The sequence below is a fragment of the Oncorhynchus kisutch genome, linkage group LG11, assembly GCF_002021735.2.
Source record: "Oncorhynchus kisutch isolate 150728-3 linkage group LG11, Okis_V2, whole genome shotgun sequence".
Classification (NCBI taxonomy): domain Eukaryota; kingdom Metazoa; phylum Chordata; class Actinopteri; order Salmoniformes; family Salmonidae; genus Oncorhynchus; species Oncorhynchus kisutch.
In genome coordinates, this window is record NC_034184.2 from 84,535,213 (window position 1) to 84,556,755 (window position 21,543).

A 21,543-nucleotide genomic window follows, 5' to 3' on the forward strand; every position below is an offset into this window, starting at 1 on the left:
TCTCTCATTCTAGAACACCGACTCTCTCATTCTAGAACACCGACTCTCTCATTCTAGAACACCGACTCTATTCTAGAACACCGACTCTCTCATTCTAGAACAAACCGACTCTCTCATCCTAGAACACCGACTCTCTCATTCTAGAACACCGACTCTCTCCAATCTCTATAGACACCGACTCAACATCTCAGACTCTCATCCTAGAACACACCGACTCTCTCATCCTAGAACACCGACTCTCTCATCCTAGAACACCGACTCTCTCATCCTAGAACACCGACTCTAGAACACCGACTCTCTCATCCTAGAACACCGACTCTCTCATCCTAGAACACCGACTCTCTCATTCGACTTCTAGATTCTCTGAATTTGACACTACTTATACTTTTGACAATGAGGACCTTTATCAAGTTCCCCAGTACTAGTCAGTTTAACTTGTGGATATAATTTTTTATGTCTCTGTGTGCAGTTTGGAGGGAGTTTCTAACTAGCTCTAACACAATGACTGGAAGTATTCCTCTATTAAATACCATTCATTCAACATCAACTATCATTCCAAAAAACAAAAAAAAAACAATCTAATGAAAATATAACTAATCGTTAATAATCATTCCGTCAACTTGTACCCAAACCATGGTGCTACTCATCCTTTACAATTATGAGTCATAAATGAGAGAAATCTCATGCCACCCACCTGCTCAGAGCGATCATATCCTGTATCCTGTTTCTCAGTCTTCACATGGAGGGGGTGTTTCATCTCAGTCTTCACCTCTCCTCCTCCCCTCCATCCTAGCCTGCCTCTCCTTCATGCCCCCCTCCTCTTCATCCAGCAGGTACCTCAGCAGTGCGTTGTCCTTCTTCTTAGGACTCAGGGGCTCCTGTTTGGAGAGGAGGTTCCCATCTGTACCCCCTCCTGTACCCACCTGGGTGTTGACGTTACTCCCCTGCTCTCCCAGCTCCTTGCCAGTGGCCTCAGCGGTGAGCTTGGCCAGGTCGACAGGAGAGGTGCTGTTCTGGAGCAGCCTGTGGAGTATTTTGTGTTTCTCCTTTAGGGATGTGGCGTGGCCCCCTGGGCCCCTGGACCATGAGGGCCCCCAGCCCTGACGCGGGGTCCTTGGGGTGCTCCTCCTCCGTTGGGAGACGGGGGGGTGTCGAGGGGTTCGGACTTGGTGGTGAGGAGCTGGAGTATTTTGGTGTGGGCCCTTGTTGTCGTGGAGGACACGGCTCTGCGCGTTGGGGCCGTCGTTTGAGCGTCCCTCTCCTCTTTGACGTCACCGTGGTTACCGCTGCTACCCGTTCCCGTCAGTCTGTCTGTCCAGTCTGTCTCTGGTCGTACTGTCCACCCTGCTCTCCGTGAGGATCCACGTTAGTGCCACCCCAACCGCCAAGCTTCGACATCATGTGAGGGTTGACCCCTGCCCCCATCGTGACTCCGGCTGGCGACCCCATCATCTTCCTGTCCGGTGACCCCAGGGTGTGTGCGTGCGAATGACCCCCAGCGCCATGAATGTGTGGGTGAACGCAACCGCCGTGTCCAACCCCGTGACACTCACTCAGGGCCTGCAGGGCCGACAGAGAACTACTGGTGTAGCTGTTAGCAAGACTGTTAGCCTGACTGTTAGCATGACTGTTAGCCGCAGGACCGCTACCTCCTACTGCAACCCCTGTTCCAGACCCACACATCCCCACAGGGGAGGGAGAGTGCAGGCATGGGGCCACGCGAGGGCTCCCTGCCATCCCCGGACTCGCCCGGTGCCTAGGGGACAGCATCGAGTTCTGTTGCCCCAGATGGGGGCCTCCAGCTGGGGTAGGGCTGCCTCGAGACGGGCTGCTCATCCTCCAGCTGGCCCCTTGCTGGTGGGGATGGTTGGGGGGTTCATGCCCATGCCCATGCCGCCCTGCATCCCTCCAGGGTAGCCCATGGGCTGGGGAGGGCAACCGTAGCGGTAGCCCTGCATGTGTCCAGACCCGGACCCCATGGGTCCGAGCCCTGGTTCTCGGGACCCTGGACCTCCATGAGGAAGGGAGAAGGGCGTGCTGTTGGAGCTATCGTGGTGTCCTGTCCCAGGGGCACCAGGCCAGATATTGTTCCCCGGGGTTGGAGGTGTCATTGAGGGGTTGGGGACCATTGGTTGGGGCCGGGGCCCATCACTGTCCCCTGCTGGCCCTGTCCACCGGGGCCCATGTCCTGACCCGGCCCCAAACCACACACTGACTGCTCTCTGGGGAGAACACACGGGATACAAGAGGTGAGGTTACACACACACAGAGCAGTAACACACACACACAGAGCAGTAACACACACACACAGAGCAGTAACACACGAGCAGTAACACACACACACACACACACACAGAGCAGTAACCACACCACACACAGAGCAAGTAACACACACACACACAACAGAGCATAACACACACACACACACACAGAGCAGTAACACACTACACACACACACAGAGCAGTAAACACAGAGCAGTAACCACAGAGCAGCACACACACACACACACAGAGCAGCAACACACAACACACACACACAGAGCAGCAACACACACACACACAGAGCAGTAACACACACACACAGAGCAGCAGCAACACACACACACACAGAGCAGTAACACAGAGCAGCAACACACACACACACAGAGCAGCAACACACACACACACAGAGCAGTAACACAGAGCAGTAACACACACACACACACAGAGCAGTAACACAGAGCAGCACACACACACACAAAGAACACTTACATTCACTGGCAACAGTTCTGGTAGATATTGACTTCTGTCAGCATTCCAAATCCACGCTCACTCAAAACTTGAGACATCTGTGGCATTGTGTAGTGTGACAAACTGCACATTTTAGAATGGTATTTTATTGCACCCAGCGCAAGGTGCATCCCTGTGTAATGAACATGCTGTTGAATCAGATTGTTGATATGCCACACCTGTCCATGTGGATGGATTATCTTGGCAAAGAAGAAATGCTCACTAACAGGGATGTAAACCAAATTTCGGGTCAGAGCTGGGGTCAGGGGTTATGGAACGTTCCTCTGTAGGAGGTGTAGAGGACATGTAGAGCTGGGGTCAGGGGTGTTAGGGGTCAGGGTTAGGGTTCGTACCTCTGTAGCAGGTGTAGAGACATGTAGAGCTGGGGTTCAGGGGTTAGGGGTCAGGGGTTAGGGAACGTACCTCTGTAGCAGGTGTAGAGACATGTAGAGCTGGGGGTTCAGGGGTTAGGGGTCAGGGGTTAGGGAACGTACCTCTGTAGCAGGTGTAGAGACATGTAGAGCTGGGGTTCAGGGGTTAGGGGTCAGGGGTTAGGGAACGTACCTCTGTAGCAGGTGTAGAGACATGTAGAGCTGAGGTTCGTTGGTGGCAGTGGGAGCGGACCAGCTTGCTCTTGGTGTGAGCCGACACGATGGTCCCGTCTGACAGAGAGAACCTGTAGATGGGTGCTGAATGCCTGGCCGTGACGCAACACTGCAGAGAGACACCACAGCGACGAGGGAGAGTTAAAGAGGCAAGCCGGAATTCACAAACAACAGAGCAGGCACCCCGGCACAGCTGAGGGATCGGGGATGGAGAAACGTAACTACTTTGGATGCATCCATGAAATCAACATGATGTGTTGAAATTCTCTAACGATGATAAGGTCTTGTCAGGTAGTCTAAGATGATAGATCTCGTCTGGCAGTCTAGATGATACCAGGCCTCGTCTGGTAGTCTAAGAATGATATAGGCCTCGTCTGGTGAGTCTAAGATGATATAAGCCTCGTCTGGTAGTCTAGATGATATAGGTGTCTTGTCTAAATGATATAGGCCTCGTCAGTAGTCTAAGATGATATAAGCCTCGTCAGGTAGTCTAAGATGATATAGGTCTTGTCAGGTAAGTCTAAGAAGATATAGGCCTCGTCTGGTAGTCTAAGAATATAGGCCTCGTCTGGTAGTCTAAGATGATATAGGCCTCGTCTGGTAGTCTAAGATGATATAAGCCTCGTCTGTAGTCTAAGATGATATAGGTCTTGTCTAAGAGTGATATAGGCCTCGTCTGGTAGTCTAAGATGATACAGGCCTCGTCTGGTAGTCTAAGATGATATAGGCCTCGTCTGGTAGTCTAAGATGATATAGGGCCTCGTCTGGTAGTCTAAGATGATATAGGCCCTCGTCTGGTATCTAAGAAGATATAGCCTCGTCTGGTAGTCTAAGATGATATAGGCCTCGTCTGGTAGTCTAAGATGATATAGGCCTCGTCTGGTAGTCTAGATGATATAAGCCTCGTCTGGTAGTCTAAGATGATACAGGCCATCGTCTGGTAGTCTAAGATGATACAGGCCTCGGCTGGTAGTCTAAGATGATATAAGCTCGTCTGGTCGTACTAAGATGATACAGGCCTCGTCTGGTAGTCTAAGATGATACAGGCCTCGTCTGGTAGTCTCACCCTACTTGTTGGTGTCTCTTGGCGAGGACCATCTCTCCGTCGTTCTGTAGGTGAAACCTCTGGATGCTTCTCCTCACCAGGTCTTCCCAGCCAGGCTTCATAGAGCTCTAGGAAGACTGGTGTCTAGTGACGTGATCTTACCTAGGGACACAGCAGAGAGAGAGAGAGAGAGAAGAGAGAGACAGCTACTGATCACAAAATGTGTGTGTGTGTGTATATACTGTCCACACATCAGTGGCTGGTAGGAGCCAGACAGACAGACAGGTTGGTGATCCTACAGTGACTTCATACTTTACCTCACAGCCAGTTTGAAAGAGGAGCACAGTGTGTGGTGTGTGTGTGGTGTGTGTGTGTGGTGTGTGGTGTGTGTGTGTGTGTGGTGTGTGTGTGTGTGTGGTGTGTGTGTGTGTGTGTGGGGCATCTATCCCTGTACTATATAGTCGGTGTCAACAGCTCGATATAGAGTGTGAGGTTCTTTATGTTCAGAAGCGTGTGTGTTAACAGGAACAGTAGCTGGTGCCTGGGCACTGCCCAGGCTGAGAGAGAGGGGTGGGCAAACAGCTGGAAGACAGGTCTCTACAATTGGTTCTCTCTTGACAGTGACAACCTGAGAAACTCTGTCATTGGCTACCTCCCTACCTAGTCATTAAATACGGTTTCTGCAATTGGTTTCCAGTCCGTCTGAATCATTTATAGATAGTTTCTTAATCAATCAGAAAACAGTCTGGTTGGACTGCCTTGGTCATAATTCTGTGGCTGTGTGATTGGTTAATGTCAGACCGCTGGTATGATCGAGTGCTGTGATTGGTTACCTTGCAGGTCCTGGGCGGGTGGTGAAGCTCTCGTGCGTGGGGAGAACGGGCCCGCTCCTTCATGGGCATCCTGCGAGCCACACATATCAGACATGACTGAAGTCTAGAGGGGGAGAGAGACAGGGGGGTAGAGACAGGAGGGAGAGAGACAGGAAGGGGGGAGAGAGAGATAGAGAGGAGGGGAGAGAGAGACAGAAGGGGAGAGGGAGAGGAGAGAGAGACAGAAGGGTAGAGAGAGAGAGAGAGAGAGAGAGAGGGGAGAGAGGAGAGGGGAGAGAGAGAGAGGAGGAGGGGGAGAGAGAGAAGAGGAGGGGAGAGAGAGAGAGGAGGGGAGAGAGAGAGAGAGGAGGGGAGGAGAGAGAGAGAGGAGAGAGAGAGAGAGAGGGAGAGAGAGAGAGAGAGAGAGATGGGAGAGAGAGAGAGAGAGAGAGAGAGAGAGAGAGAGAGAGAGAGAGAGAGAGAGAGAGAGAGAGAGAGAGAGAGAGAGAGAGAGAGAGAGAGGAGATTTCAGCCCCAGAAACTAGAATATGCATACAATTGTCAGAGTAGGATAGAAAACACTCTAAAGTTTCCAAACTGTAAAAATATTGTCTGTGAGTATAACAGACTGATATTGCAGGCGAAAGCCTGAGGAAAATCCAATCAGGAAGTGCCTCTTATTTGGAAACCTCTCTGTTCCTATGCATGCCTATCTTCCATTTAAAGGGATATCAACCAGATTCCTTTTCCTATGGCTTCCCTAAGGTGTCACCAGTCCTTTAGACATAGTTTAGGCTTTTATTTGGAAAAATGAGCGTGAAAGGATCACCTTGCGTAAGTGGATAGGTGGGGGCTCTCAGAGTGAGTTTTGCACTACAGAGTAAAGTGGCCATGTGTTCCTCCTGGTCCTATTGAAAAGCTACACACACCCGGTTGATATATTATCTAATATATATTTTAAAAACAACCTGAGGATTGATTATAAAAAACATTTGACATGTTCTCTGTGGACATTATGAGCGTGACCGCTCTTTCCTGTGGATTTCTGAACATAACGCGCCAAACAAACGTCGGTATTTTGGGTATAAAAATAATCTTTATGGAACAAAAGGAACATTTGTGTGTAACTGGGAGTCTCGTGAGTGAAAACATCCGAAGATCATCAAAGGTAAACGATTAATTTGATTGTCTTTCTGATTTTCGGGACCTAGCTACTTAATGCTTAGTGTACATAATGCTATGTTAGGCTATCGATAAATGTACACAAACGCTTGGATTGCTTCGCTGTAAAGCATAATTTCAAAATCTGAGACAACAGGTGGATTAACAAAAGGCTAAACTGTGTTTTGCAATATTGCACTTGTGATTTCATGAATATGAATATTTTTTCGTAATATTATTTTGACTGTGGTTGCTATGCTATTCAGCGGTTGCTGATGACAATTATCCCGCTACGGGGATGTGCGTCAACAAGTTAAAGAGAGCAGTGGTTTATCCATACATCTCTGTTTCGGATAGATAGCTCTTCGTGTTTGTTGTTTGTTTAGTGTTTTCCAATTTTCCCAGAAGTGGTTAGATTCTATGGATTCTTCAAATACATTGAACTGATTTCTGTTGTGCAGGTTCCTCTTTTTCCGTAGTGTATTTCTGTATTGTTTTAGTGATTCGCCATAGTGAAGGCGAAGACTTTTCTGAGGCTCTATGTTTTTCGTTGGATAGGTTTCTCAATTATTTCTTAGGCTTTTGTATTTTTCAACAAAACATTTGTCATTGTATTTTCTTAGGTTGTCCGGTTTACATTTTTAGATTTGAACCTGAAAGGTCAAATTATACTGTTTAGGCTTCCTACTGCCCAGTTTACACCTTTACAATTACAGTGAAACGTTTTGTCCAGGAAGATGTCTAAAAGGGATTGAATTTGTTGTTGCCTAACTGTTTTTTGGTCGGTTTCCACAATACTTTCCTTCAAGCATCTCCTCATATTATACAGTTTCTTTGGCTTTGATGCCTCATGATTGCGTATTTTTCTGTTCAAGTAGACTGTGATTTTGCTGTGGTCTGATAGAGGTGTTAGTGGGCTGACTGAACGCTGAGAGAATCTGGGTTGAGGTCAGTGATAAAGTACTACTGCCAAAGGATGTGCTGTACATTGACTATGTACAGACCAAGGATGTAACAGAGCTGTAGGGGTACCTACCATAGGAGTGTCCTCGAAGCCTACCATTGACTATGTACAGACCCAGGATGTAACAGAGCTGTAGGTGTACCTACCATAGGAGTGTCATAGAAGCCTACCACTGACTATGTACAGACCCAGGATGTAACAGAGCTGTAGGGGTACCTACCATAGGAGTCCCCTCGAAGCCTACCATTGACTATGTACAGACCCAGGATGTAACAGAGCTGTAGGTGTACCTACCATAGGAGTGTCCTCGAAGCCTACCATTGACTATGTACAGACCCAGGATGTAACAGAGCTGTAGGTGTACCTACCATAGGAGTGTCCTCGAAGCCTACCATTGACTATGTACAGACCCAGGATGTAACAGAGCTGTAGGTGTACCTACCATAGGAGTGTCCTCGAAGCCTACCATTGACTATGTACAGACCCAGGATGTAACAGAGCTGTAGGTGTACCTACCATAGGAGTTTCCCTCGAAGCCTACCATTGACTATGTACAGACCCAGGATGTAAAAGAGCTGTAGGTGTACCTACCATAGGAGTGTCCTCGAAGCCTACCATTGACTATGTACAGACCCAGGATGTAACAGAGCTGTAGGTGTACCTACCATAGGAGTGTCCTCGAAGCCTACCATTGACTATGTACAGACCCAGCGTGTGACAGAACTGCAGGAGCCCTCTATAGGAGTGTCCTCGAAGCCTACCATTGACTATGTACAGACCCAGCGTGTGACAGAACTGCAGGAGCCCTCTATAGGAGTGTCCTCGAAGCCTACCATTGACTATGTACAGACCCAGCGTGTGACAGAACTGCAGGAGCCCTCTATAGGAGTGTCCTCGAAGCCTACCATTGACTATTTACAGACCCAGGATGTAACAGAGCTGTAGGAGCCCTCTATAGGAGTGTCCTCGAAGCCTACCATTGACTATGTACAGACCCAGGATGTAACAGAGCTGTAGGAGCCCTCTATAGGAGTGTCCTCGAAGCCTACCATTGACTATGTACAGACCCAGGATGTAACAGAGCTGTAGGAGCCCTCTATAGGAGTCCCCTCTATAAATGTGGACGTCAAAACCAGTTCAAATGTCTATGCTTTTGAACATCAACTACATATAAATGTAATTTAAGTCTGAAGTTTACATACACTTAGGTTGGAGTCATTAAAACTCGTTTTTCAACCACTCCACAAATGTCTTGTTAACAAACTATAGTTTTGACGAGTCGGTTAGGACATCTACTTTCTGCATGACACAAGTAATTTTTCCAACAATTGTTTAAAGACAGTTTATTTCACTTATAATTCACTGTATCACAAGTCAGAAGTTTACATACACTAAGTTGAATGTGCCTTTTTAAACAGCTTGGAAAATTCCAGATAATGTCATGGCTTTAGAAGCTTCTGATAGGCTAATTGACATCATTTGAGTCAATTGGAGGTGTACCTGTGGATGCATTTCAAGGCCTACCAAGGCCTACCTTCAAACTCAATGCCTCTTTGCTTAACATCGTGGGGAAAATCAAAAGAAATCAGCCAAGACCTCAGAAAACAAATTGTAGACCTCCACAAGTCTGGTTCATCCTTGGGAACAATTTCCAATCTCTTGAAGGTACCACGTTCATCTGTACAAGCATAGTACGCAAGTATAAACACCATTGGACCAAGCAGCCATCATACCGCTCAGGAAGGAGACGCGTTCTGTCTCCTAGAGATCACCGTACTTTGGGGTCGAAAAGTGCAAATCAATCCCAGAACATCAGCAGAGCAATATGTGAAGATGCTGGAGAAAACAGGTACAAAAGTATCTATATCCACAGGAAAACCAGTCCTATATCGACATAACACGAAAGGCCCGCTCAGCAAGGAAGAAGCCACTGCTCTAAAACCGCCATAAAAAGCCAGACTACAGTTTGCAACTGCACATGGGGACAGGATCATACTTTTGGAGAAATGTCCTCTGGTCTGACGAAACAAAAATTCGTCAACTGTTTGGCCATAATGACCATTGTTATGTTTGGAGGTAAAAGGGGGAGGCTTGCAAGCCAAAGAACACCATCCCAACCGTGAAGCACAGGGATGGCAGCATCATGTTGTGGGGATGCTTTGCTGCAGGTGGGACTGGTGCACTTCACAAAAAGATGGAATCATGAGGTAGGAAAGTTATGTGGATATATTGAAGCAACATCTCAAGACATCAGTCAGGAAGTTAAAACTTGGTCGCAAATGGGTCTTCCAAATGGACAATGACCCCAAGCATACTTCCAAAGTTGTGGCAAAATGGCTTAAGGACAACAAAGTCAAGGTATTGGAGTGGCCATCACAAAGCCCTGACCTCAATCCCATAGAAAATGTGTGGGCAGAAATGAAAAAGTGTGCGTGAGCAAAGAGGCCTACAAACCTGACTCAGTTACACCAGCTCTGTCAGGAGGAATGGGCCAAAATTCACCCAATTTATTGAGAGAAGCTTGTGGAACGCTACCCCCGAAACGTTTGACCCAAGGTAAACCATTTAAAGGAAATGCTACCAAAATGAATTGAGTGTATGTAAACTTCTGACCCACTGGGAATGTGATGAAATAAATAAAAGCTGAAATAAATCACTCTTTCTACTATTATTCTGATATTTCACATTCCTAAAATAAAGTGTGATACTAACAGACCTAAGACAGGGACTTTTTACTAGGATTAAATGTCAGGAATGGTGAAAAACTGAGTTTAAATGTATTTGGCTAAGGCATATGTAAACTTCTGACTTCAAATAAATATTATATATATATATATATATATATATATATATATAAAAATATAAAATTAGGGACTGATTTATACCTGGAACACCAGGTGGGTGATATTAAATTTCAGGTAGAACAGAAAAAAAAAGTATTTCAGTCCAGACCTCGAAAGGGAAGACTTGAATAGCCTCGATATAGGGAACAGGAGGCAGAACTGTTTCTAATTTCCTTAAATCAGCATGACGATCGTGTTCCAAATGGCACCCTATTCGCTTATAGCCGAAGAGTCATTGGAAAAGTAGCTAGGGCTTAGGACACACACTATAGACAGATCCTAGCACCCTCGGTCACTCCAGCTAGCAGGCCAATGTAGCAGGCCAAAGTAGCAGGCCAAAGTAGCAATAGCTAGGGTTTAGGACAGCAAATGTTAGCTTTTAAAAAAGAATTGGGGCTATGGTAGTCAAATGCAAAACATTCTAACAGTATTTCTGATTGTATTCTCAACGCACCATCCTTTCCCTCCCTCCCTCCCTCCCTCCCTCCATACCTTCTGCCTCCTCCTTGATGCTCTTGGGTTCGGAGACAGCGAAACACTGCATGGTCTCATATTTCTGTTTCTGCCCCTCATGGTCGTTGGTCTCGTCCCTGTTGTCACTGTGAGGGTTGACCAGCATTCGACAGTTAACGTGTGACTGTTCCTCCTGGGACCTTCACTGGACCACGGCACACCGTTCACTACAGAGGGAGGGAGGGAGGGGAGGGAGGGAGGGAGGGAGGGAGGGATGGCGGGAGAGAGAGAGAGAGAGGGAGGGAGAGGGAGGGAGGGATGGATATAGAGGGAGGGAGAGGGAGGGATGGCGGGAGGGAGAGAGAGAGAGAGAGAGAGAGAGAGAGAGAGGGAGGAGGAGGGGGAGAGAGAGAGGGATGGAGAGAGAGAGAGGGAGAGAGAGAGAGAGAGAGAGAGAGAAGAGGAGGAGAGAGAGAGAAAGAAAGAGTCATTGTTACCAATTATTTCTGCTTTTGGGTCATCCACATGAAGATGAAAAAGACACTGTTGGAGACAGAGGAAGGTGTTTTAAAGGACCACTATGTATAAAAGACACTGAAGGAGACAGAGGACGGTGTTTTAAAGGACCACTATGTATAAAAGATACTGAAGGAGACAGAGGACGGTGTTTTAAAGGACCACTATGTATAAAGACACTGAAGGAGACAGAGGAAGTATCAGAACAAGGTTGCTATGTATAAAAGACCTTGAGAAACCCAAACCCCTCTCTTCTCTCACACACACTCTCCCATCTGTTCATGCTCTCATTCAGCTGCATGGAGGGTCGGGGGGGGGGCATTGATAATCTGTGAATCTGGGCCACAGCACAGCCCAACACAACCTGAAGATCATTTCCCCCTTCCCAGGGTGCTCTTTTCTGCGACGCCTGCCACCCGGACAGCTTAGAGACCTCCACGTGATACACACAGGCTGAGTCTCAAACGGCAGATTGTACTCTATATAGGACTCCACTGGTATAGGACTCCACTGGTATAGGACCCCACTGGTATAGGACCCCACTGGTATAGGACCCCACTGGCCCACTGGTATAGGACCCCACTGGTATAGGACTCCACTGGTATAGGACCCCACTGGTATAGGACTCCACTGGTATAGGACCCCACTGGTATAGGACCCCACTGGTATAGGACTCCACTCTCATAGGACCCCACTGGTATAGGACTCCACTGGTATAGGACCCCACTGGTATAGGACCCCACTGGTATAGGACCCCACTGGTATAGGACTCCACTGGTATAGGACTCCACTGGTATAGGACCCCACTGGTATAGGACCCCACTGGTATAGGACCCCACTGGTATAGGACCCCACTGGTATAGGACTCCACTGGTATAGGACTCCACTGGTATAGGACTCCACTGGTATAGGACTCCACTGGTATAGGACCCCACTGGTATAGGACTCCACTCTCATAGGACCCCACTGGTATAGGACCCCACTGGTATAGGACCCCACTGGTATAGGACCCCACTGGTATAGGACTCCACTCTCATAGGACCCCACTGGTATAGGACCCCACTGGTATAGGACCCCACTGGTATAGGACTCCACTCTCATAGGACCCCACTGGTATAGGACTCCACTCTCATAGGACTCCACTCTCATAGGACTCCACTGGTATAGGACCCCACTGGTATAGGACCCCACTGGTATAGAATCCCACTGGTAAAGGACCCCACTGGTATAGGACCCAACTGGTATAGGACCCCACTGTTATATGACTCCACTCTCATAGGACCCCCACTGGTATAGGACTCCACTGGTATAGGACCCCACTCTCATAGAACCCACTCTCATAGGACTCCACTGGTATAGGACTCCACTGGTATAGGACCCCACTGGTATAGGACCCCACTGGTATAGGACCCCACTCTCATAGGACCCCACTGGTATAGGACTCCACTGGTATAGGACTCCACTGGTATAGGACTCCACTGGTATAGGACTCCACTCTCATAGGACTCCACTGGTATAGGACTCCACTGGTATAGGACTCCACTGGTATAGGACTCCACTGGTATAGGACTCCACTGGTATAGGACCCCACTGGTATAGGACCCACTGGTATAGGACCCCACTGGTATAGGACCCCACTCTCATAGGACCCCACTCTCATAGGACCCCACTCTCATAGGACCCCACGCTCATAGGACCCCACTGGTATAGGACTCCACTGGTATAGGACTCCACTGGTATAGGACTCCACTCTCATAGGACCCCACTGGTATAGGACCCCACTGGTATAGGACTCCACTGGTATAGGACTCCACTGGTATAGGACCCCCACTTGTATAGGACCCCACTGGTATAGGACCCCACTGGTATAGGACTCCACTGGTATAGGACTCCACTGGTATAGGACTCCACTGGTATAGGACCCCACTGGTATAGGACTCCACTCTCATAGGACCCCACTGGTATAGGACTCCACTCTCATAGGACTCCACTCTCATAGGACCCCACTGGTATAGGACCCCACTGGTATAGGACCCCACTGGTATAGAATCCCACTGGTATAGAATCCCACTGGTAAAGGACCCCGCTGGTATAGGACCCCACTGGTATATGACTCCACTCTCATAGGACCCCACTGGTATAGGACTCCACTGGTATAGGACTCCACTGGTATAGGACCCCACTCTCATAGGAACCCACTCTCATAGGACTCCACTGGTATAGGACTCCACTGGTATAGGACCCCACTGGTATAGGACCCCACTGGTATAGGACCCCACTCTCATAGGACCCCACTGGTATAGGACTCCACTGGTATAGGACTCCACTGGTATAGGACTCCACTCTCATAGGACCCCACTGGTATAGGACCCCCACTGGTATAGGACCCACTGGTATAGGACCCCACTCTCATAGGACCCCACTCTCATAGGACCCCACTCTCATAGGACCCCACTCTCATAGGACCCCCACTGGTATAGGACTCCACTGGTATAGGACTCCACTGGTATAGGACTCCACTCTCATAGGACCCCACTGGTATAGGACCCCACTGGTATAGGACTCCACTGGTATAGGACTCCACTGGTATAGGACCCCACTTGTATAGGACCCCACTGGTATAGGACCCCACTGGTATAGGACTCCACTGGTATAGGACTCCACTGGTATAGGACTCCACTGGTATAGGACTCCACTCTCATAGGACTCCACTCTCATAGGACTCCACTGGTATAGGACCCCACTCTCATAGGACCCCACTCTCATAGGACTCCACTGGTATAGGACTCCACTCTCATAGGACCCCACTCTCATAGGACTCCACTGGTATAGGACCCCACTGGTATAGGACCCCACTGGTGTAGGACTCCACTGGTGTTGGACCCCACTCTCATTGGACTCCACTCTCATTGGACTCCACTCTCATTGGACTCCACTCTCATTGGACTCCACTCTCATTGGACCCCACTCTCATTGGACCCCACTCTCATTGGACCCCACTCTCATTGGACCCCACTGGTATAGGACGTAGAACACCAAATAATGAATGCAGAGCAGAATTAGGCCGATACTCACTAATGATCAAAATCCAGAAAAGAGCCGTTAAATTCTACAACCACCTAAAAGGAAGCGATTCCCAAACCTTCCATAACAAAGCCATCACCTACAGAGAGATGAACCTGGGGAAGAGTCCCCTAAGCAAGCTGGTCCTGGGGCTCTGTTCACAAACTTAAACACACCCCACCGAGCCCCAGGACAACAGCACAATTAGACCCAACCAAATCATGAGAAAACAAAAAGATAATTACAGAGCAAACTAGAATGCTATTTGGCCTTAAACAGAGAGTACACAGTGGCAGAATACCTGACCACTGTGACTGACCCTAAACAGAGAGTACACAGTGGCAGAATACCTGACCACTGTGACTGACCTAAAATTAAGGAAAGCTTTGACTATGTACAGATTCAGTGAGCATAGCCTTGCTATTGAGAAAGGCCGCCGTAGGCAGACATGGCTCTCAAGAGAAGACAGGCTATGTGCTCACTGCCCACAAAATGAGGTGGAAACTGAGCTTCACTTCCTAACCTCCTGCCCAATATATGACCATATTAGAGACACATATTTCCCTCAGATTACACAGATCAACAAAGAATTCGAAAACAAATTCAATTTTGATAAACTCCCATATCTACTGGGTGAAATTCCACAGTGTGCCATCACAGCAGCAAGGTTTGTGACCTGTTGCCACGAGAAAAGGGCAACCAGTGAAGAACGAACACCATTGTAAATACAACCCATATTTATGCTTATTTATTTTCCCTTATGTTCTTTAACTATTGTTACAACACGGTATATACATTGGGGCAAAAAAGTATTTAGTCAGCCACCAATTGTGCCAGTTCTCCCACTTAAAAAGATGAGAGGCCTGTAATTTTCATCATAGGTACACTTCAACTATGACAGACAAAATGAGGGGGAAAAAGTCCAGAAAATCACATTGTAGGATTTTTAACAAATTTATTTGCAAATTATGGTGGAAAATAAGTATTTGGTCACCTACAAACAAGCAAGATTTCTGGCTCTCACAGACCTGTAACTTCTTCTTTAAGAGGCTCCTCTGTCCTCCACTCGTTACCTGTATTAATGGCACCTGTTTGAACTTGTTATCAGTATAAAAGACACCTGTCCACAACCTCAAACAGTCACATTCCAAACTCCACTATGGCCAAGACCAAAGAGCTGTCAAAGGACACCAGAAACAAAATTGTAGACCTGCACCAGGCTGGGAAGACTGAATCTGCAATAGGTAAGCAGCTTGGTTTGAAGAAATCAACTGTGGGAGCAATTATTAGGAAATGGAAGACATACAAGACCACTGATAATCTCCCTCGATCTGGGGCTCCACGCAAGATCTCACCCCGTGGGTTCAAAATGATCACAAGAGCGGTGAGCAAAATTCCCAGAACCACACGGCGGGACCTAGTGAATGACCTGCAGAGAGCTGGGACCAAAGTAACAAAGCCTACCATCAGTAACACACTACGCCGCCAGGGGCTCAAATCCTGCAGTGCCAGATGTGTCCCCCTGCTTAAGCCAGTACATGTCCAGGCCCGTCTGAAGTTTGCTAGAGAGCATTAGGATGATCCAGAAGAAGATTGGGAGAATGTCATATGGTCAGATGAAACCAAAATATAACTTTTTGGTAAAAACTAAACTCGTCGTGTTTGGAGGACAAAGAATGCTGAGTTGCATCCAAAGAATACCATACCTACTGTGAAGCATGGGGTGGAAACATCATGCTTTGGGGCTGTTTTTCTGCAAAGGGACCAAGACGACTGATCCGTGTAAAGGAAAGAATGAATGGGGCCATGTATCGTGAGATTTTGAGTGAAAACCTCCTTCCATCAGCAAGGGCATTGAAGATGAAATGTGGCTGGGTCTTTCAGCATGACAATGATCCCAAACACACCGCCCAGGCAACAAAGGAGTGGCTTCGTAAGAAGCATTTCAAGGTCCTGGAGTGGCCTAGCCAGTCTCCAGATCTCAACCCCATAGAAAATCTTTGGAGGGAGTTGAAAGTCCACATTGCCCAGCAACAGCCCAAAAACATCACTGCTCTAGAGGAGATCTGCATGGAGGAATGGGCCAAAATACCAGCAACAGTGTGTGAAAACCTTGTGAAGACTTAAAGAAAACGTTTGACCTCTGTCATTGCCAACAAAGGGTATATAACAAAGTACTGAGAAACTTTTGTTATTGACCAAATACTTATTTTCCACCATAATCTGCAAATAAATTCAATAAAAATTCTACAATGTGATTTTCTGGATTATTTTTTCTCATTTTGTCTGTCATAGTTGAAGTGTACCTATGATGAAAATTACAGGCCTCTCTCATCTTTTTAAGTGGGAGAACTTGCACCATTGGTGGCTGACTAAACACTTTTTTTGCCCCACTGTATATGATCCCAATACGTATTAAATCGTAACTCAAGAATTGTGATAAAATTGAATTGTGTGGTCCCTGCCAATTCCCACCACTATATATATATATATATAATATGACATTTGTAATGTCTTTATTGTTTTGAAACTTCTGTATGTGTAATGTTTACTGTTAATTTTTATTGTTTATTTCACTTTTGTATAATATCTACCTCACTTGCTTTGGCAATGTTAACACATGTTTCCCATGCCAATAAAGCCCCTTGAATTGAATTGACAGAGACAGAGAGCAAGAGAGACAGAGAGCAAGAGAGACAGTGAGCAAGAGAGACAGAGAGTAAGAGAGAGAGCAAGAAAGACAGAGAGCAAGAGAGAAAGAAAGAGAGAGACCCTTGATTGAGTGAGAGCGAGCAAGAGTGAGAGATAGAGATGACCTGGATCTGATAGAGCCTAGAGTGCAATAGGAGTACTGAGAGTGAGCTGTTGCCCTACGCTCCGACAGGCTGGGGCGATGACATACATTAACCACTACCTGCCTTCCTCTCAGGGGAAAGAGAGGAGGAAATGAGGAGTGAGAAAGATGTAGTCAAGGAGAAAAGAAAGACAGTTAGAGGAAAGATGGAGTGATAGAGAGAGAGAAGGAGAGAGCGGGAGAGAGAGAGAGAGCGAGAGAGAGAGAGAGAGGAGGGATAGAGAGAGAGAAGGAGAGAGCGGGAGAGAGAGAGAGAGAGAGAGCGAGAGAGAGAGAGAGATGGAGGGATAGAGAGAGAGAAGGAGAGAGCGGGAGAGAGAGAGAGAGCGAGAGAGAGAGAGCGAGAGAGAGAGAGAGAGAGAGAGAGAGAGAGAGAGAGAGAGAGAGAGAAGGATAGAGAGAGAGAGAAGGATAGAGAGAGAGAGAAAGAGAGAGATGGAGGGATAGAGAGATAGAGAGATGGAGGGATAGAGAGAGAGAGAGATGGAGGGATAGAGATATAGATATAGATGGAGGGATAGAGAGTTACTCACTCAGGCTCTTGGGCAGCAGGTTCTTGATGAACTCAACGTGGTCTCCTACGTGCAGAACATAGAGATGGAGGGATAGAGAGAGATGGAGAGTTACTCACCCAGGCTCTTGGGCAGCAGGTTCTTGATGAACTCAGCGTGGTCTCCTACGTGCAGGACGCTGTAGACGCTGGTGTTCATCAGCTCCTCCTGGTTATACAGCAGGTACTGGGTCACGTTCTCAGACACAAACACTATGTTACCCTCCATATTCACCACGAAGAAGAACCCATCCAGGGCCTGAGAGAGAGAGAGAGAGAGAGAGAGAGAGAGAGAGAGAGACAGAGAGAGAGAGCAGAGAGGAAGTCACAATCAGATGAGCTCCTGCATTTTTCAGCATTTTCTTTAAAAAAGATAGATTAGGAGTTAGATAAACTTAGATTTTTTGTCAGGAACACATACTGGATTCTACCCTCTACAACATAACCCCTACTTCAAATCAAAACTTAAAACCTACAACCTGATTTTGGACGGAATTACGGAATCACCTGGAAGGTTCACAACTACCAAGATTTGTTTCTCTATACAGCAAATTCTCTGGAAAACAACAGAAACCTGAAAACACCATCCAACCTGGAACTGAGTGAGTAATGCTTAGTCTGAAACTATATATTTTTTTCTTCCAAAAGCCAAGAAGAAAAATACACAACATTACTTTATAAGGATTTCTAACTCTAATTCTAACATAATTCTGCCAAGCTTGATACAGCTTCAAATAGCACTGACGTGTCAAGTGAGAGGTGTCAAAGCTCATTAGCCCAACAATGGCAGGAGAGTCACACAGTCTACCCCAACCAAATGGAGAGGCCTTAGAAGCTCCCTCCCGCTGTTCAGAGGTAATTAAAATACAGTACCCTGCGCATGTAAAGAATGATAAGGGAAGAAAAGATTACAAAATGAAGCTCCTTATGGAAAATCAAGAGACACTTTTTGCTGACTATTACAAAAATGGGAACATCAGCAACCTTATCTTCCACACAAACCATCCTCTGGCATGGCACAGTGCTATATTAGCACACTACCCCTCTGTTACGAGAGGGGGGATTAACGAGGGGTGGAAACTCAGAATACTTGACAACGAGGACTCTGAGTTAAGTAATATAAATATCTATAAGTCCGGAACAGTGATGGTACATCGTAACCACAAACAGTTTCAGCTGGACTTTCACCTAATCAAAGAATTAGCTCAGCAGGAGAAACTCTCCCTTGATAAAGATACCCCCACCCCGAGAGGATCAGACCAGACCTCTTCATTATGTAACCCCACAGATGAGCAACCCCCAGCGGAGGGTCAACCTCCCAGCACAGATTACCACTCCCTCATTGAAATGAAGGACAAATTCACCCAGCTGGAGATAAGGCAGGTGGAGCTGGAACAGCAGGTGATTACACTTCAGTCAGCACAGACCCAGACCACAGTCCAGCACAACAACAGCCCCTTAACCAGACCCGGAGAGCTGGAGGTGGACAGAGACATATCTGCACTTTGGACAGTGGTGAGACAAATACAACAGGAGAAAGAGGAGCAGAACAGAGCACTAGAGGAGAGTATCAGACTGCTGGTGGAGGAGAGGTTGAGGGGGATGGAGGAGAGGGTGAGGGGGATGGAGGAGAAGTTGAGGGGGACGGCGTGTGACAGAGAACAACCCACTAGAGAGGTGGCCACCCCCACAGAGAAGCCAGCAGAACAGCCCACCTCAGCACCCAACAAAAGTCTCGACACCACAGCAGAACAGTCCATACCAGAACCTGACCATAGAGTCGACACCACAGCACAACAGACAAATGAAGAACCCCAAGCCCAGAGGCTCTCACCCCCTCTGAGCACCCCCCCTGTCAGCCACCCTGATAGCCCTTCTGTCAACCCCCCCACACCCACTGAGGACAAACACAAGACACAGATTGTACTACTTATGGACTCAAATGGGAAATATATAGAAGAAAAAATACTTTTTCCCAAACACAGTGTGTCTAAACTCTGGTGTCCAAACACCCAGCGTGCCCTAGACCTTCTGTCTGAGGCCAAACTAGGCTCACCCAGCCACATAATAATACACACAGGCACAAACAACCTGAGAGCACAGCAGGAAAGAGTGGCCACAGCACTGAAGGGAGTGATTGAAAAGGCTTCTTCTACTTTCCCCAACGCACAAGTGGTTATCTCCACCCTGCTACCACGAAAAGACTTCCACCCCGCCACAATACAGCGGGTAAATGCAAGTATTTCCCGTGACTGTGCCTCAAAACCAAACGTTTTCCTGGCCCACCACTCCACCCTGGACTTGAACAGCCTCTATGACCAGGTCCACCTCTACAAGGCAGCAGTGCCCACCTTTGCCCGGACTCTAAAGGACATCGCTCTCAAACGCATCCCAACACTCCACACAGGAGCAACAGATCAATAGACACCCCACCCAGACCAGCGAGACACCCTCCCAGATCTGCAGGACCTCCCCCTGGACCTACACATAGAGGACCCACGCCAAGAGGAATTACATCCAGACCACAGTACACCCAGACACATCCACACCCCCACCCCAACCAATCAACACCCCCCCACGTCAACCATGCCCACACTCCATTTAGGCCCCCTCAGATCAGACCTATGCCACTCCTGCCCACCCCATGCACCCCACCCCTGCAAAGAGGGCCTCAACATGGAAGCCACACATACGCCCAGGTAGTGAGCGGGCAAACAGTCCCAACCCCCACTCTCACACTCGCCAAAGCCAATGGCATGTACCAGATGCTCAGCAGGCTCTGCTCACACTTACTGGCCTGAGGCTAAACCACGACCAACAACATTGGACACTCTATGGAACAAAAAGCCTTCACTATATTATCCTGGAATATCCAAGGCCTGAGGTCATCTGCCTTTGGCCTAAAGAGCAGAAACCCGGACTTCACCAAAGAAATCGGTAATACAGACATTGTCATCCTGCAAGAAACCTGGTATAGAGGAGATGGACCCACTGGTTGCCCTCTAGGTTACAGAGAGCTGGTAGTCCCATCCACCAAACTACCAGGTGTGAAACAGGGAAGGGACTCAGGGGGTATGCTAATTTGGTATAGAGCAGACCTAACTCACTCCATTAAATTAATCAAAACAGGAACATTCTACATTTGGCTAGAAATTCAAAAAGAAATTATCCTAACAGAGAAAAATGTCCTCCTGTGTGCTACCTATATCCCCCCACTAGAATCCCCATATTTTAATGAAGACAGCTTCTCCATCCTGGAGGGGGAAATCAATCACTTCCAGGCCCAGGGACATGTACTAGTCTGTGGTGACCTAAATGCCAGAACCGGACAAGAACCTGACACCCTCAGCACACAGGGGGACAAACACCTGCCTGGAGCTGACAGCATTCCCTCCCCCATATGCCCCCCTAGGCACAACTATGACAACATAACCAACAAAAACGGGTCACAACTCCTGCAGCTCTGTCGCACGCTGGGTATGTACATAGTCAACGGTAGGCTTCGAGGGGACTCCTATGGTAGGTACACCTATAGCTCATCTCTTGGCAGTAGTACTGTAGACTACTTTATCACTGACCTCAACCCAGAGTCTCTCAGAGCGTTCACAGTCAGCCCACTGACACCCCTATCAGACCACAGCAAAATCACAGTCTACTTAAACAGAGCAATACTCAATCATGAGGCATCAAAGCCAAAGGAACTGAGTAACATTAAGAAATGCTATAGATGGAAGGAATGCAGTTTGGAAACCTACCAAAAAACTATTAGGCAACAACAAATTCAATCCCTCTTAGACAATTTCCTGGGTAAAACGTTCCACTGTAATAGTGAAGGTGTAAACTTGGCAGTAGAAAATCTTAACAGTATATTTGACCTCTCAGCTTCCCTATCAAATCTAAAAATCTCA

The 21,543-nt window shown here is 47.5% G+C and overlaps 1 protein-coding gene across 1 annotated transcript in view; it reads right to left on the reverse strand.

Moving 5' to 3' along the window:
• Positions 1 to 21,543, reverse strand: part of LOC109885725 (nuclear receptor coactivator 2) — a 223,519-nt gene that overhangs the window by 93,246 nt on the left and 108,730 nt on the right. The window contains 1 exon segment of the mRNA XM_031835033.1: positions 17,717 to 17,894. Coding sequence (XP_031690893.1) covers positions 17,717 to 17,894 — 178 coding nt within the window.